Source organism: Cyprinus carpio, chromosome A6 (genome assembly GCF_018340385.1).
Source record: "Cyprinus carpio isolate SPL01 chromosome A6, ASM1834038v1, whole genome shotgun sequence".
Taxonomy (NCBI): Eukaryota; Metazoa; Chordata; class Actinopteri; order Cypriniformes; family Cyprinidae; genus Cyprinus; species Cyprinus carpio.
In genome coordinates, this window is record NC_056577.1 from 3,369,719 (window position 1) to 3,387,709 (window position 17,991).

Here is a 17,991-nt window from a genome sequence, read left to right on the forward strand (position 1 = left end):
TACATTTGCATTGTACAGTGTTTATTAATATTTGTTAGCATTAGTTGATGAAAATACAACTAAGCTTTGTTAGTTCATGTTAGCTCAGGTCACTTAAATGATATCAACAGATACAAATTTGGATTTTAATAATGTATTAGTAAATGTTGAGATTACTAAAGCGTTAGAAATATTTTCATTGTTAGTTCATGTTAATCAATGTAGTCAACTAATGTTGATTAAACAGCTTTATTGAAGTGTTACCATTTGCATAAAATAATGTACATGTTGTATGGTGTTACACTATTACCATGCACTTTTCAAATAGTAAATATTTCAGATGAACTCTATTAACTTTTTTTGTTGTATATTTTTTTTTTTAGGTTGTTTTGGATGAATTTGTTCCATATTTTTTTTTTAGGTTGCTTTGGATAAGAGATTATGCTAGATGATAGAGAGGATTTATTTTATGTGGTTTTTATTTTTGTGGTAATTTTTATTGTGCCTGTTTCTTCCCTTTAAACCAAGTAGAGGATATATTGATTCTCTCCAAATAAACATGAATAAATGAGACACGCTTTAACAAAACACATGATTTCAATGCCCAAGTAATGCAACGCATGATAAATATTAATCAATATAAGTATACAAGCTGGAAATTGTATAATTTGAAAAGCAGGGAAACTACAGTCAATTAGAACAATCCTGTATTATTAGATGTGTTTAATAACATAAAACACACAATGAAAGCAGAAGACGTGTGTAACACACATGCAGCACATCTCATGCAGGTGTGAGCAGGATCTGCTTCAGGAAAAGCTCATCTCTACAACAAAGCTAGTGGCTCACTAACATTTCCCCCACAGATTTCAACCCCTAAATACATTTACATCAGTGTTCAAAAACTTATGGGAACATTGAACAGTGACCAATGAGCTCCAGTTCACACAGAGGAACTTACAGGCCCTACTGTATGCAACTTCAATGTGGATTGGTACTTTATAAACTTAAATGTAAATTATACCCCAAGACGTCAATTGTGGTTTATGGTGATCGTTTGCATAATGCTCCATTTCTCAGTAATTATCACACCGACTGACTGCAAAAATGAGTGTCAGAAGCTTTTAACATTAATTTGGTATTTGGGCAGCTAGCATAAAGGAACAGTTCACCCAATTAAAAAAAAAAATGCATTTAAAAATAAAGTCCCTTTCTCTCATATCTCAATTGTATTCATGTGCATATTGATGCAAAACAATCTTTAATAATAATAAAAAAAATACAGTTTAACAATTTCGATCTGCAAGCATTAAATTTCCATCAGTTCCTCGCACAAAGACTTGGAATAGAGTGCACAGGTCAACTTCCTTCCTGTGATGCTTTTTATCATTTTTGGAGCCCTTTCAATTTTATTATGTAGAAAGCGCAAATCAGAGATCATGTTAAACTGCACTTTTTGTGTTCCACAGAAGAACGAAGATGAGTTAGGGTGAATAAATAATGACTAGACTTTCATTTTTGGGTGATCTGTCCCTTTAAGCTGTGATCGCGTGACCATGCAGTACCACACTCAGCCAGTGGGGGCGCTACAGGACACACAGCACAACAGTGAAGCGGGTGGAGGCTCTTATACCTTGAAACTGAGAGGTTGGGAAGAGATTCTGAACAAGGTCCGACATTGTACCTGAGGCACAACAGACACCGACTCAATGAACAGAAATGATGAATGACAGACACCAACTCAATGAACAACCAAAGAGCAGCGCTGGGGAGTTGAACTGAGCTAAAAAAAAATCAGCGACAAATAATTAGCTAGACGCTACGGTTCATCTCTACATTTCCAAACGCCATGTTCTGCATTAAAAATCTCTGGTTTGAAATCTAAATTCAGATTTAAGACTACATTTAAAATGAAATGCCATCAAAAGTGTCATTTTGCACATAAAGAAGTCCTACACACGATTTCTCTTTAAGCCCCAACAGCATGTCAATTTATGAATTACAGTGGAAGCTAATAATCATTAGTCATAATTGTGAATTTTAATGGTCCAAATTCAGTTTGCTGATTAAGAATAATGATAAAGTTTGCGAGGTTTACAAGGAGGCAGATTTTGTGCAACTAAAATAAAATGTCGCATTATTCTCTGTGATGGCACAACATGTGATGGCTTGTGGGAAACTCAAACCCATTTCATAGCCACAGTGCACTGGTCAGGCTGATAATATTGAACATCACACTGAAGTCAAAACCCCGGAGGAGCTGCTGCGACCTCACAGGAACTCATATTACTGTCATCCTGCATCAATGAACCCACAAGGAAACCATTCCAGGAGCCACGGAGCCCTTTATTTACATTCTGATGAAGTGCATGAGCAGTAATGGTGGAAAAGCATCCTGTAATGTTCCTTTTAATAGCAGGTGCATTAGAAGATCTTCAGGAGCAGCTCTGGCAGGTATCTGTGTGGACTGTCAGTTCATTAGTGTTTGGGAAAGCGGGGAAGAGGAACCCTGTGGCTCCAGGCCGGAGCTGCTAGTACTTCCACTGTCTCTACCTGACAATCATCTCTCTGCAGTTTGGGATCAAGTCATATTAGGACCCTGAGAGGCTTGTTAAACACGCTTCACGTTAATGAGACAGACCTGAAGCCTCCCCTTCACAGCTCTTAAAATACTCACAAGCTTCCCACTTTATATTTATAAACTCCACATGCACCCACTGGAGTGTTAAAAACTCTGATTTGAAAACCTATAGGGGTCGGATGCAGATTTCAGATTTTATATTTTAAATTAAACATAAGCTTTAAAGATGTTCTACACCATTTTTCTTCAAACCCAAAACCTCAGTAAATCATGTTGCTGACTCATTTAAATACTCTCCTCCCATTAATGTTGCGTCTGAAATGGAAACTCCTCCAAATGCATGTGCAATAAGGTCAGCAGCCAACATAACAGTGTCCTTGCATTTTCAGCACTAATATTTCACTGCGTGTCTTTAGTAAAAAATGACAAAAGAGGGTTTTTTTTATCGTTTTTTTATATCAATTTAGTTTTCAAATATCTTTTCAAAGCACTAATTTCAGTAAGTATTTCAGTCTTTATTACCGCCTTTATTAACCATATTTTAATTTTTTAGTTTTTATTCTTGATTAAATTTTGCATCAACATTTGTGACCCAGGACAACAAAACCAGTCTTAAGTGTCATTTTTTTTTAAAATTGAGATCTATGCATCATCTGAAAGCTGAATAAATAAGCATTTCATTGATGTATGGTTGTATTGTTAGGATCTGACAATATTTGTCTGAGATACAACTATTTGAAAATCTGGAATCTGAGGGTGCAAAAAAATCTAAATATTGAGAAAATCACCCTTTAAAGTTGTCCAAATTAAGTTCTTAGCAATGCATATTACTAATCAAAAATTAAGTTTTAATATATTTACGGTAGGAAATGTACAAAATATCTTCAAGAAACATGATCTTTACTTAATATCCTAATGATTTTTGGCATAAAAGAAAAATCTATAATTTTGACCCATACAATGTATTTTTGGCTATTGCTACAAATATACCCAAGAGACTTAAGACTGCTTTTGTGCTCCAGAGTCACATATGTGTCCTTAATATTTTATATGTGGTGCTTCTCTTATCTTCAACCATTGCTTAATACCCCTCAGTACCTACACTACCAATTAGATCCAGCAACAATTACTTTAAAAACATAAATAAATATGAATAAGACAATTATGAATAAGATGATGGAGTAGTAGTAGGTATGTATTTTTTTTGTTGTTGTGTAATAAGGAAGTGTGATTGTGCTTTTTTTTTTTAATAGTGGTGTTATTATACAAAATGATGAGTAGTCAGATATTGTGAGGAGGAGAGAAACGACCAACACATACTGCTGGAAGACAGAAATAAAACTCACTGAATAATTTCTACAAAGTAAACAAGCAAAGAGGGTTTAATTCAGGAGCTCAGGAGAGAGATTTAGGAGGTGCTAAATGAGTCACAGTGAGATGCAAATCAAACCTCAGAAAACAAGAGATGCAGATGATGAGTTAAGAGAAGATCAGAGTATAAGTCTCTTTACCTTTGCCTCCTGTGCCCTGGCCTCCAGGTTTATTGTACAGATAGATGTCATGATCGGGCAGCTCGCTGCTCAAATGGAAGTAATGCTAAGAGAGAACAAGAGCGAGAAACAAAGGAAATAGATTGAAGGAGAATGATCATTTTAAAAAAGTATGCATTATTTATTTAATATATTTATAATGAGACCAATATAAGTAGGAATGCACAATATATTGATTGATTTCTGGTTAGGATGACACTGAAAAAAAAAAAATTAAATGTTGACCCTTTTTTTTTTTTTTTAGCAGTAAACTCTTTATCTGTGCCAGGTTCCAAACGACTAAATGCAGACAAGCTGAGATTGTAATCACCTGCTCACCATGATTACTGTGCACTTTAAATTCCAATCACACATTGGCGTCCAAAAAAAATGGCATTTAAGCGACTACAGAGATGCAGTGAAGTGTGTGTTTATGTCTTTCCTCCTGGTGCAGAAGTGCATTATGGAAGCTCTCTAAATGAACTCTCAGTGACCTGCTAAAGCGAACCGCACTCAGAGAGCATGAAAGTATAAACGCATTTGCAGATCCCCGCTGCGACCACGCTTTATCTGTGGTGCTTCACTTCACACTCACATGGCTTACTGCAAACCAATTTGTTTCATTTTCTGAATATCTGCATAATCACCAACATTTTTGGGCAATGGATTTGATCAGACCGTTTTAAAATGATTGGTGACAGTGATTAATTTAAGACAAAAATATATTTATTTTGACAAATACAAAATTATCACACACACACACACACACACATACATATATATTAGTGCTGTCAAATGACTAATCGCATCCAAAAAAAAAAAAAAAAGTTTATATGTGTGTGTACTGTGTATATTTAATATGTATATATAAATACTCACACATGCATATATACATTTAAGAAAAATATGCTTTAAATATAAAATATTAATATTTATATATAATATAAATAAACTTTAAATGTATATTATATATATATATATATATATATAATATATATATATCATATATATATATATATTATATATATATATATATACACAGTACAGGTCTTTTTTAATTTTTGTTAATGATATTTTTAATGTTTTTGAAAGAAGTTTCTTCTGCTCATCAAGCCTGCATTTATTTGATCAAAAATACAGAAAAAAAAAAATTTAATATTGTAATATATTATTACAATTTAAAATAATTGTTTTTTAAATCTATTATACTTAAATTATCATTTATTTCTGTGATGCAAAGCTGAATTTTTAGGATCATTATCACATGATCCTTTAGAAATCATTCTAATATGATGATTCATTATCAAAGTTGGAAACAGTTCTGCTGCTTAATATTTTTTCAGAACATGTGATACTTTTTTAGGATACTTTGATGATAAAAAGTAAAAAAAAAAAAAAAAAAAAAAAATAAAGAAGCTCTGTTTTTAAAATATAAAATATTGTGTAATAACAATATACACTACTGGTCAGTAATTTGGGGTCAGTGATTTTTTTTTCTTTCTTTTTTTTTTAAATAAAATCAATACTTTTATTCAGCAAGGATGTGTGTTAAATTGATAAAAAGTGATAGTAAAGAAAATATATTATTAGAATATATATTTATTAGAATTTTGTTTTTTATTTTGAATAAATGCAGTTCTTTTTAACCTTTTATTCATCAAATATATTAGACAGCAGAACTGTTTCCAACACTCATAATAAAATCAGAATATTAGAATGATTTCTAAATGATCATGTGATAGACTGGATGTTACATGTGACACTGAAGGCTGGAGTAATGATGCTGAAAAGTTCAGCTTTGCATCACAGGAATAAATTATTTTTTTTAAAGTATATTCAAATAGAAAACTATTATTTTAAGTTGTAATAATATTTCACAATATTACTGTTTTTTATGTGATTTTTGATCAAATAAATGCAGGCTTGATGAGCAGAAGAAACTTCTTTCAAAAACATTAAAAATAGTAATGTTTCCAAACTTTTGGTCTGTACTGTATATATATAGTGTATGAACTGTATTTTCGTTTATAAAAGGATTAATAATTTTAGATATTTGCATAGATTTATATTATGAATCTACAGCAGCGCTTTTCTGATTTAAATATGTGACCATCTCTGTGAACCTAATGCACTGGGAATGTCTGTCTCAATGGATCAGACGCTGGTACCTTAAAGTGGTGCTCCATGTTGCTGTCGGTGTATTTGGGGATGTGGAGGAAGATGAGGAGGTTCTGACGGAGGTAGTGAGCCACCGCCTGGATCCACGGCACACAGTACTGAGGCAGACCGAACTCCATCACCTCCGTCGCCGGAGAGCCGGGAGGCTGAATGAACTGAGACGAAGAGGAAAAAATTATGTGTAATAACCAAAAATCATCTCCACAGTCTATTATCCAACTACTAATCTCATACAGCACACCCGCCAACCGAAGTATTTCAGCAATACTTCAAAAAATCTTCAATAAAGACTTCTAAACCAACTCGCTCTGAGATGAATCACAGCATTACGAGCCTTGATTCAAAGCAAAAAGCATTGAAAGACATCACACAGCTTCAGAAGACTTGTATTTTACGATACTTTTATGTAATTTTTTCCCCACAAATGTCTGTCTGTGCACAGGGCGGGCAAATATAATTCACCTGTTTAATCTGTACTTAACCTGTGGCGAAGAACAAGTGCGTCAAAGACTAAAGATGGTCAAAGAAGAAAGAGAGAGAGAGAGATCACCTCCACGTCTGCAGGCGTCAGTTTGCAGTTCCTGACCAGCATGACTGTAATAATGTCCAGCGTGGCCTCGTCCAGACGCTTCCTCAGAACCTTCACCAATTCATCCGTGATCTCTGGACCTGTCCATCACACATCATCATATCTCAACTGGAAATGTGTTACAATAATTCACAGATCGCAAGCCGTTTCATATTGACTTTAGATTAATAACTGAAGTCTCCCGAGCAGTTGCTGAAATCCCTCAGAGCTGCTACCTAAACCCAGAAATGACCCGACATTACAAATTATAAATGTGCATTTAAGAATAAACTGATGAAACTGGAAAAGATTTCCCTAGCTACACTTTGGGACTGAAGTAATACATTTACAGGAAAAGAAATAACTCATGGCTCTGATAACAGCAGGACGGGTGGGGAGGGATGGAGAGTGATGTCAGCTGATGATGGTTATTGAGGTTGTTGCTGTTTGACTGGCTACCATAAAAATCAATGCCAATAATAATAATAATAATAATAATAATAATAATAATTAAATATTTTGCTATACATGTGTGTGTGTCTACAGTATTTGTGTATCTATAAATTTAAATTAAATGTTATAATATTGAAATAAAATTGACTTATATAAAAAATTAGATATATATATATATATATCAATCAATTGACAAAATTGTGAAAATAAAAATATATATAATATATATTTATATTTGTTTTAAAAATATATAAATATATTTACAAATTTTTGAATACTAAAAATATATATAAATTATTATAGATTTTTTAATAATTTATTAATTTTCATAAATTTTATGTATATATAATAAAAAAATTAAATGTCTTAGTCAGTTCTTCTTTCAGCTTCTTATTAAGGGCTCATTAACAACAGCATTCATCTCCATTTTGCTCTGTCCTCTAATTTTCCTATTATTCTAAAATGTGCAAAACAGTCAAAATAATGAATGAGTCGATATGGGCTGATTTAATCAACATTTGCTCCCCAGAATTAAAACAAAGGCAGAATTGTCATCCATTTACACGACTCATTCTTGCCTTCATTCTCTGCTATTTTTAAAATGCTGGTCTATTTAAAAATACGTCGGTCGTTGTGCTGCGTCCTGCTGCTTTTTCAACAAATCACTCTATAAGTGATGCATATTTAAGAACCTGTAGAGTTTAAATTAAGTTTGAGTTGTGTTCCGTCCAGCTGTTTACAAACGTAAGAACTGGTCTGAACTCAATGGTTTATTGGTTTTGCTTTCAGAAAGCGTGGCTGGTGTAGTGATGTAACATCCCTCAGAAACCAACACACTTCATGCATCTTTTGTTTTGTCACTGTACTGTGAGAAACATTTATCCATCCCGCTCTCTCACCTGCGGTCCCTACGCCGTGCACCTGCAGCAAAATGTGTTTGTCCACCAGTCCAACCGGCCTTGAGCCTTCCAGAGATGAGCGTGAGGCCTGTGAACATGATACATGTCATCACACACTTACATACAACATCACACACATTACATCAGGCTCACGGGAGCACGTTCTAAGACTACTTTTCAGGCTATCAACACACAATTGCTCACATCTCCCATTTCTATAACTCAGGATGAGGCTTATAAACGGCGTAAACACAAGGACAGGTCAGTGCTTTGCGAGCGGCAGGTGGTTAATTAGTTATTGTGGGAGGTGTTATGATTAATTGATGGTTGGTGATGTGTTTTGTTTCCTAAAGCGTAATGAGTGGTGGTATGTGAATGTTACCGCGGGGTCCTCAGAGCCCAGCGGCTCCTGGCTGCGGGCCAGACCCACAGAGCGCGACACGTGCACGTTCCCATCCAAATCACTGTACTTTCCTGCCTGAGACGTCTCGGAGAGCCTGCGGAGACGCACAGAAGTGACGAGGAGGTCAAGACGTGGAAAGAATTCAAATACATTCCAGCAATCACTTACAGCACTAGGAGATTATTGGGAGACTGCAGGAGAGATGTTAAAGAGATACAGTGGCAGACAGATACATCAACACATTTTCTGCTGACCTACAGGTACGTACTGTGCAATAATGTTTCTGGGTATGCTAATGGTAACTATTTGTGAATGTGTATAGGCATTATATCAGTCTAACATTTAGTGAAATAGCAGCTTCATAACCTGAGCTGAACGTATCTAATTAAATTGAGGATGATTAAGGGAACAAGATCTTTTTAAATGAGATGATGACAGAATTTATTTGGCAATGAGCTGGATTTATCTGACATAAAACAATGAATTAAGTAATAAATCTACAAATAAACACAGATGCACTACCCGATAAAAATTTGGGTTACTAAATTGTTTATTAAAGATAAATTAATACTTTTATTTAGCATTAAGCTGATCAGAAATTACAGTAAATACACTTATAATGTTACAAATTGTTTTTATTTCAAATAAATTCTATGAATATACATCAATTATTATATATATATATATATAATACATCAATTATATATATATATATTATATATAAACAATTCTCAGACCATTGTTATTTCATACTTTTAATCATTTTAAAATATAATTAATAATGAATAATTATTCTTCAATGTTCAAAATAGTAAAAATAATAAAGAATGAGTAGATATGAGTTAACTTAATCCATATTTGATCCTCAAAAATAAGATAAATGCAGAATTGTCAGCCCTTTGCACACTTTTTCTTGCTTTCCTTCTTTGCTGTGTTTTAATTGTTGGTCTATTTAAAATACGTTAGATGGATGTCTTTGGTCGTGGTGCTGCATCTGGTTACTTTTTAACATATTTAGGAATCTTTTTAAACTTACACAGTTTAAACTTTTCAACAATCCTGAAAATACAAAAAGTGTCACGGTTTTCGCAAAAATTATGAAGCAGCGTAGATGCTTTTGAATTTTTATTATAATATTATATTTTTATTGAGTAGTGGTTCTTTATATTTGTATGGTTTCCCTGAAAAATGTTTTTGTTAAGACTGGAGCAATGATGCTGAAAAATCAGCTGCGCATCACAGGAATAAATTACAGTTTAACACATATTCATATAACAAACAGCTATTTTAAATTGTAATAATATTTCACATTTTTATTTTATTTTTCTGTATTTTTGATCAAATAAATGCAGCCTTGGAGAGCAGAAGAGACTTCTTTCAAAAAATCTTCCCAACCCAAACTTTTGAACAGTAGTGTAAATTAATACTTTAACATTCACATTTATATTACTGCATTTGGAAATGGTTTTTATCCAAAGCAGCTCAAGGCAAACGCGTCATCAGTTCATGCACTCCTTGGGAATCAAATCCACGACCTTGAACTTGTTTACTCTGCTCCTCAGACACCAGCGTCAGTCACTGAAAAGCTCATATTGGTGAATAACTAATATGAAGAATGCAGAGGTTCTGACTCACCGGAGGTAGAACACAGATTTGGTGGTGCGCTCCTGATAAACAAACATGTTTTTGCGGTTTACCACACAGAAAGCGTTTAGAACGGAGCGCAGGGCCTGGATAGCTGAAAGAACCAGAGAAAATACAAGCTTCCCAGTTTTTCAAAGTAAAAACATGTTTCCATGAGGAGCCACATGATTGGTCCGCTGTGGTGTCACTCACCCCGGGACACGCCCATGTTTGGCCCCATTTTGAGGCGCGGGTGAATATAAATAACGGTGCTCCAGACCACGTCACAGGCGAAGTAACCCGGGATGAACTGCATGGTGGCCGCAAGATAGTCCCGCGGCTGATAGCTCTCGTCTGCATTGTAGTCTGAGGAGGAAAAAAGTGCAATGATGGGGATGAGACCTGAACAATTTCATAACAAAAGGGTGATTAGCAGGATTAGCTGAACTCAACAGGCCCGCAGCGCACCTAAAGTAGTACGATACACATGAAGCATTTGAGCGTTGATCTCTGTGGTCGACCGGATCCAATTCATTTGCACAGTCTGAGGCAGCCTATATGAGGACATTAGTGCAGCAATTCACGCTAAACAGCGGTTATAAAATCGTAGTCAATAAGGTGAGGGCTCAGACTCGTACTGCTGTCTCATTATCACCACCCTTGAATTGACCTTCCTGATGGGCTTCTGTGTGAGAGTCTGTGTTTGTTTGCTTTGGTTTAAATTGTGCTGCATTTTACAGCCGCAGCAGCAGATGTTATTAAATGTTTACTGCATATAAAGAGTGCAAAAATATCAGCAGTTTTCTTTTTTTTTCACAGTTTTCGATTTAAATACACTGCAAAAATTACTTTCTTAGTGTTTTCGTCTTGTTTTCCAGTACAAATATCTAAACATTCTTAAATCAAAATGCAATTAGTTAATATAAGATATTAAGTCTTGTTTTCTGAATTAAAATTAAGCAAGTTCATGCTTAAAACAAGAAAAAAATAAAAGGCCAATGCATTTTAAGAAAAATCCATTTGATTTAAAGAGTTAGTTTTTTTTCACCCAAAAAGGTTTAAGTTGCCATCCCTTTAAGTTCTTTTTGTTGTTGTTATTTTTCTCTGACTGGCAGGTATTTTTTCTTGCTTTGAGAATAAGCTCACTTCATTTTGATACATTTTTCCGAATGCAAAACTTAATATCTTGTCATTTTTCTTATGTCTTGAATTAAAAATGTTTAGATATTTGTAGTGGGATTATTATTATTATTATTTTTTCACAGTGTAAAAATATGCGCTGCAAGAGTTTGGGTTTTAAGTCAACACATTTTGAGATATGTAATGAGAAACGCTTATAACTGGCTAAAAAATTTATTTATTTTCAAACATGAAACCATTAAGCTTTTAAGACAATAACTAAATAAATATTGTAAACTTACAGTTGTACTGTCACATACATTATTTTACTATGATTTTTCTTAAATATTAGATTTTTTTTATTTAGCAGTAAAATATTACAATAGCAATACATATTCTGTTTAATATTATTTTATAATAATCAGAATTAATAATTCTGATAATAATAATAATAATAATAATAATAATAATAATAATTATTATTATTATTATTATTATTATTATTATATTATAATTATTTATGGTAATACTGACACATAATCAAAAAAAAATTTTGGACCATCTGCTTTTTTTTAATTGCATTTAAAAAATAGTGAATCACAATTTTATTAGATAATAATTAAATAAAATAATAATAATAATGCAATTAAATAATTTCGCCATGACTCAAATAATATTTCATGCATTTATTTGCATTGCATTTCATTGATTTATTTGCCCATTATAAATAGTGAGTAACTCACATGCCAAACTATTTGTTACACTAAACCTTCAGCATTTTTGGCATAAAAGACTCTAAATGTGAGATGAAATTTAAAGAAAATGGAAAAGCAGAGAATTCTGAGCTGGAAGGTTTGGATCCCATACAAAAGCTATTTATAAATGATGACAATTTTCTTAGTCATGTAGCTATTTTTAAAACAAAAACATTTCAAATCGACACTTCCTGTCAAAGAGGTTGGGAGCCCGGCTCTGGCGTGTAGAAAGAGTGTGTGTGTGTGTGTGTGTGTGTGTGTGTGTGTGTGTGTGTGTGTGTCATTAAGTACTGTACCGTCAGAGTTGGTCATCCTGGGCCGAGTGTGAGCCACCAGGAGAGAGTGACACACGCGACTATCGTGCAGGTCCTGCAGCAGGAGGCGCTGTGGAGAGAATCATGGGAGGTTAAAGAGTAACAAAGTGCTTGAGGATCAGAAGATCAGAGGTGACGACTCTGAGATAGTGGGTCAGAATGAGCTGGACCAGTGAAGGCTGTTCTTCACCTGGTTGACTGTTCGGCACATTTCTCCAATCCTCCTCACCACCAGCTGATGAAGACGCAGGTACTCTGGGATCTCCTCCTCTTCCTCCTCTTTCCCTCTGTTAAAACTCCTGACGACACAATGCTCAAGATTCACAACAGTACAAAGTGTTTTAACATTCTCAGCTGGAAAATGCAAGACTCAGATTTGTTTGGAATAGCGTTTGCAATTTAAGCACCGCAAACTGTTTTTTTGCAAACATGTTTAGAGCACAACTGAAAACTCATTTATAGGCATAAAACCTGGACAACAAACAAACACCACTTAAGGCATATTTTGACACTTTCCATGAATAGCTACTGAACACCCTCCATAAATTACAAGAACAAAATAAGTTTTTTTTCTTACAATAATTTGTGAAGCAGCACTGAAAATAGGAGATTTTTTAATAGAAGGACATTTTTTTTTTAATATGGAAAATCATATGATTTATTTATATAGTATTAAAAGAAATAATATTATATTTATAATTATATTTATTTAATTATATTTATTAAAATATTTATTTATAAAGCAATTAATAAATAAATAATCATCAAACAGCATTAAATAATTATTCATGCATTTGTGTACTCTTAAAAATATTATTTCTAAAAAAATAATTTAATAATAATAATAATAATAATAATTTAGTGAACTAATTAAAATAATTTCTAGTAATCAATACATTTTATAATTTTATTGAAAAAATAAAAATAAGAAAAAATAATATCACACTCCTTACCAAACAACAAACATTCATGTCAACAAACTATGAGACTGTACTGATGTGTAATACGTTGAAAACACCAAATATGAGTATTAATAATAATAGTGCAGCTTGTCTAGCAAGTGACTTAAATAAGAAAAAGAGTGTCAGACGATCATTCTTACACTGTGCTTTAAACCAGCCGTATTTTTGCTTGCATTTGGCTCTTTCTGAATGTGAATTTCGTCAGCTGAGCGTGTGTCTGCAGCAGTACCTGGCGTGAGAGAAAACCTCCACTCTGTCCTGATGGATTCTGATGATGAGCCAGAAATCAGGCATGAGCGGCGTCTGTCTCTCCTGCTCATTCATAGTGGGTCCGTCGCACTCAGAATCACTGCTGCCGCCGTCATAACCTGAAACACACACAGCAGCGAGGACAAGGACCATGAGGAATGATGATTGTGATGTAAATGTGAGTTTGAGCATGCTGTGTGTTGAGTGAAGTCTCACCCAGCATGTCTGAGTCCAGGCTGCCCTGACTGGAGACCACGCTCTGAACTCGACTGGGACGCAGTTTCCCACTGCCTGAAAGCAACAGGCATCAAAGCCGCTTAGAATAAACAGTATAAACTTTATTATTAGAGTTGAACGATGGAAAAACAAACAAAATCGCTGCGCCAGAAAACATCCAAAAAGTTGACAATAATCCAAACAGGCAAACAAATATATAATCACATGATCCAAAATATTATTATTTTTGATCATGTGACATATGCACCCTTGTTATCGAGCTTTGCTTTAAAGAAATTGTTCACCCATAAATGAAAAATTGCTGAAAATGTCCTCATCCTTAATCCATCCAGGATGTAGACAGTTTGTTTCTTCATCAGATTTGGAGAAATGTAGCATTGCATCATCTGCTCACCAATGGATGCTCTGCAGTGAATGGGTGCCGTCAGAATGAGAGTCCAAACAGCTGATAAAAACATCACAATAATCCACAGCACTCCAAGCCACCAGTTAACATCTTGTGAAGCCAAAAGCTGTGTGTTTGTAAGAAAGAAATCCATCAGTAAGATGTTTTAAACTTCAAACCATAATTTCCAGCCAAAATAGTCCATAATCGATAAAATTGCTTCTTTCTGTGAAAAAGTCCATCCTCTGTTGTCTCTCACATCAAAATCCACCCACATATTAGTTTAGAACTGTTTTGGCTTGTGCTTGATCTGTGCAGATTTCTCTCCCGATTCAGACCACATTTTTTTCACTGGAGGAAGCTTTATTATTATTGGATTATGGACTCATATTTTGGCTGGAAATGATGGTTTGAAGTTAAAAATGTCTTACTGATGGATTTGTTTCTTACAAACATGCTGCTTTTCTCTTCACGAGACATTAACTGATGGACTGGAGTGCTGTGGATTGTTTTTAATCAGCTGTTTGGACTCTCATTCTGACGGCACCCATTCACTGCAGAGCATCCATTGATGATCAAGTGATGCAATGCTACATTTCTCCAAATCTGATGAAGTAACAAACTCATCTACATCTTGGATGGCCTTGGGGTGAGCAAATTATCAGCAAGTTTTCACTATTTCTTTAAGTTAACTCTTGCACCTGTCATTGTAATTGGCATTGAAACGTTGTGTGGTTTTTATCTCACATTTGCTTTTTTGTTGTCTTTTTTTCATCCTCTTAGAATGCAGGCCTTTTTTGCAATGTTTCGTCTAACTACACCACCAGGGTCTCAGTAAACTCAGATGACGCTGGTTTCTCGTGACACTCACTGTGTGTGGTGGACTGCACAGACTCGGCCAGGCTGGCAGCGGAGGGGGTTTTTGGAGGGGACGTGTGATCAGACTGCAGGTGAGCAGCGGCGCCGATGGCACTCTGAGGGCGAGTCTCCTCCGCGTCGGCCTGCTTGATCGGCCCGGGGTCAGAGGTCTCAGAGAGAGACTCGCTGGCTGAATCAGCTGCTGCAGGACGCGTGTCCTCATCGGCCCTCTGCGTGTCTCCACACTCCACCTGCTCCAGGAAAAAAAAAACACATGAATCATACACCAGATGAAGAGGAGAGCAACAAAAAGACAATATCATGAAAAGGCTCTTTGGAAGATTTGATTTTAATCAGTCCATCAATGCATTCTGAGGTCAGATGTTTTGTATAATAATGTTAAACTATATAACCTTTATCTGACCTTTATCTCCAGCTCCTGATTTTGTGCTTGTTTCCGGTCTTTTGTATCACTTTTACTTTTTCTTCTCACATAATAAAATAATTTAAATTAAAATCATACATTTGAATATATATATATTCAGGCCTGTTTATGTATTCATTTCCATTTCCATCATAAATGAGGTCATTTAAGTTCAAAAGTTTTGGGTCAGTTAGTTATTTTTCTTTTTTTTTTTTGTTCTCTTTTGTTTTTTTATTTTTTATTTTTAATGCAGAAAAAAGTGTTATTTTTTTATTTTTTTAAATAACTGTTTTCTATCTGAATATATGTTAACATTTCCAAATGCATTAATATAAATGTGAATGTTAAAGTAGTAATTTACACTACCGCTCAAAAGTTTGGGGTTGGTAAGATTTTTTGAAAAAGCCTCATCTAGTCTCCAAGGCTGCATTTATTTGATTAAAAATATAGAGAAAAAAAAAAAATAATAATTAAAAATGTTGAATTATTATTGTGATTTATTATTAGTGTTTAATATTTGTGTTTATTGTTTGATTTTATTTTTTTATGTGATTTATTTAGGTGATCAAAGCTGTATTTTCAGCATCATTACTCCAGTTTTTATTGTGAAATCATTCTAATATACTGATTTGCTGCTTAAGAAACATTTCTGATTATTATCAATGTTGAAAACAGTTGTGCTGCTTCATATTTTTGTGAAAACCGTGATACATTTTATTTTGTCAGGATTCTTTGATGAATAGAAAGTTCAAAGGAACAGCATTTATTTGAAAAAATAATTTTAGAACATTATAAATGTTTTTGATCATTTTAATGCATCCTTGAAGAATAAAATTAATTCTTAAAAATAAATAAAATTAAATGTTAGTTTTTTTTCATACTGAAAATCATACTGAACTTTTGATCCTTTGTTGAAAAAGGCAAACCCAAAATACACTGCAAAGTGAAAAATCCTTTTTGAGACTGTGGTCAAAGTTTGAAAAATGTTACAAATAAATGAATTACAAATATACGTATATTTCTACAACTGATTATTTATACCAGTTATTGTGTGTACTATGTATTATGCTTCATTAAAATTAAAATGTTAAAATGTTAATGTATAGTTCTACTGAAATCAATTAAGTTGAGTTTTCCATTCATCCATTTTGAGTTTCTATTTCAGTACGGATGTTGATTTATGAGACAGCTGCCCATGTGGTCAACTTTGTTAAATCAGAGTTTAAAAAATTAATTTGCGTTACATATATTACCTTAAATCACACTTAATCAATCAGCAAATGTAATGCTTTTCTTCTGGCGTGGTTTAAAAGGTTTTTGATAATTACCTCAGCGTCAGGCTCTTTTTTCTTGGAGTCCCTTTCTCTGTCTTTGTCTGGCGTGCAGATGTTTGCTGATGCTCTGACTCCGTCCTCCACCTCAGGACACAGGCTGGTTTGCTGAGAGCTTGAGTACTGAGCAGCGATGTTAGACAGCTGTCTCGCGGCCTGGAGCCTGTGAGACTGCTGCCGACTCAGTGAGACGTAGTGGAAGTTGTGCTGCTCCGCGTTCAGCAGGTAACCAGGAAGCGATAACCTCTTGAACTCCTGCAGCGAGGAAGCAGGGACGTGTTATTAAACAGCAGGGCAGAACATAATCTCGTTCCTGACCTCTCCTGAGGAGTCTTATCAACAATAATAGAGGTCATCGCGTGAGGTCAAACCTCTTGAAACTTTTCCAGCGACTGCTCGGGACCAAATACGAACTGCAGAGGAACGACCTCACAGTGGCACTGCGGCCGGCCGCTGGAGCGACACACGTGCTCCGACACTTTCTGCAGCGTGGAGGAGCTGATAACAGACGAGTGCCGCAGAGCGGAGACTATCTCATCCTCCAACAGCCAACGGATCTGAAACGAGTTGGAGACAGGGTCATTATATTAAACAGCATACATAATGCATGCATTATACTGTATATTACAACAAAAGCTTAACTAAAACCATTAGACATTTTTGTGAAATAAATGTAACAAAATTATAAAATAAAAGTTAACTGAAATAAAATAAAATATTAAAAAATATTTTGTTTCAATTAGTTAACATTTCTAATTTTTACTTGAAGAACTAAAATAATTAAAACTGAAATAAAAATGAATAAAAACGATATTGACATATAAGAAAAAAATAAAAACAAAAAAGAGACGTTTTTGTTAAATAACTACAACAAAAATATAAAATAAATGTTAACTGAAATAGAATAAAATATTAAAAAATATTTTATTTAAATTAATTAACATTTCAAATGTTTATTTAAAGTACTAAAATAATTAAAACTGAAATAAAAATACTAAAAACGATACTGACATATTAGAAAAAAATAATAAAAACCAAAAAGAGACATTTTTGTTAAATAAATACAATAAAAATATAAAATAAATGTTAACTGAAATAAATTAAAATATTAAAAAATATTTTATTTCAATTAGTTAACATTTCA

At 34.0% G+C, this 17,991-nt stretch overlaps 1 protein-coding gene across 1 annotated transcript in view; it reads right to left on the reverse strand.

Moving 5' to 3' along the window:
* szt2 (SZT2 subunit of KICSTOR complex) overlaps nucleotides 1–17,991 on the reverse strand; it is a 96,387-nt gene that overhangs the window by 42,025 nt on the left and 36,371 nt on the right. The window contains exons 37-50 of the mRNA XM_042759168.1: nucleotides 17,219–17,404; nucleotides 16,845–17,102; nucleotides 15,106–15,346; nucleotides 13,829–13,903; nucleotides 13,593–13,731; nucleotides 12,592–12,700; nucleotides 12,384–12,471; nucleotides 10,427–10,579; nucleotides 10,226–10,328; nucleotides 8,570–8,684; nucleotides 8,188–8,275; nucleotides 6,818–6,936; nucleotides 6,258–6,422; nucleotides 4,072–4,156 (exon numbers count right to left, since the gene is read on the reverse strand). Coding sequence (XP_042615102.1) covers nucleotides 4,072–4,156; nucleotides 6,258–6,422; nucleotides 6,818–6,936; nucleotides 8,188–8,275; nucleotides 8,570–8,684; nucleotides 10,226–10,328; nucleotides 10,427–10,579; nucleotides 12,384–12,471; nucleotides 12,592–12,700; nucleotides 13,593–13,731; nucleotides 13,829–13,903; nucleotides 15,106–15,346; nucleotides 16,845–17,102; nucleotides 17,219–17,404 — 1,924 coding nt within the window. The remainder of the gene's footprint in view (nucleotides 1–4,071; nucleotides 4,157–6,257; nucleotides 6,423–6,817; nucleotides 6,937–8,187; nucleotides 8,276–8,569; nucleotides 8,685–10,225; nucleotides 10,329–10,426; nucleotides 10,580–12,383; nucleotides 12,472–12,591; nucleotides 12,701–13,592; nucleotides 13,732–13,828; nucleotides 13,904–15,105; nucleotides 15,347–16,844; nucleotides 17,103–17,218; nucleotides 17,405–17,991) is intronic.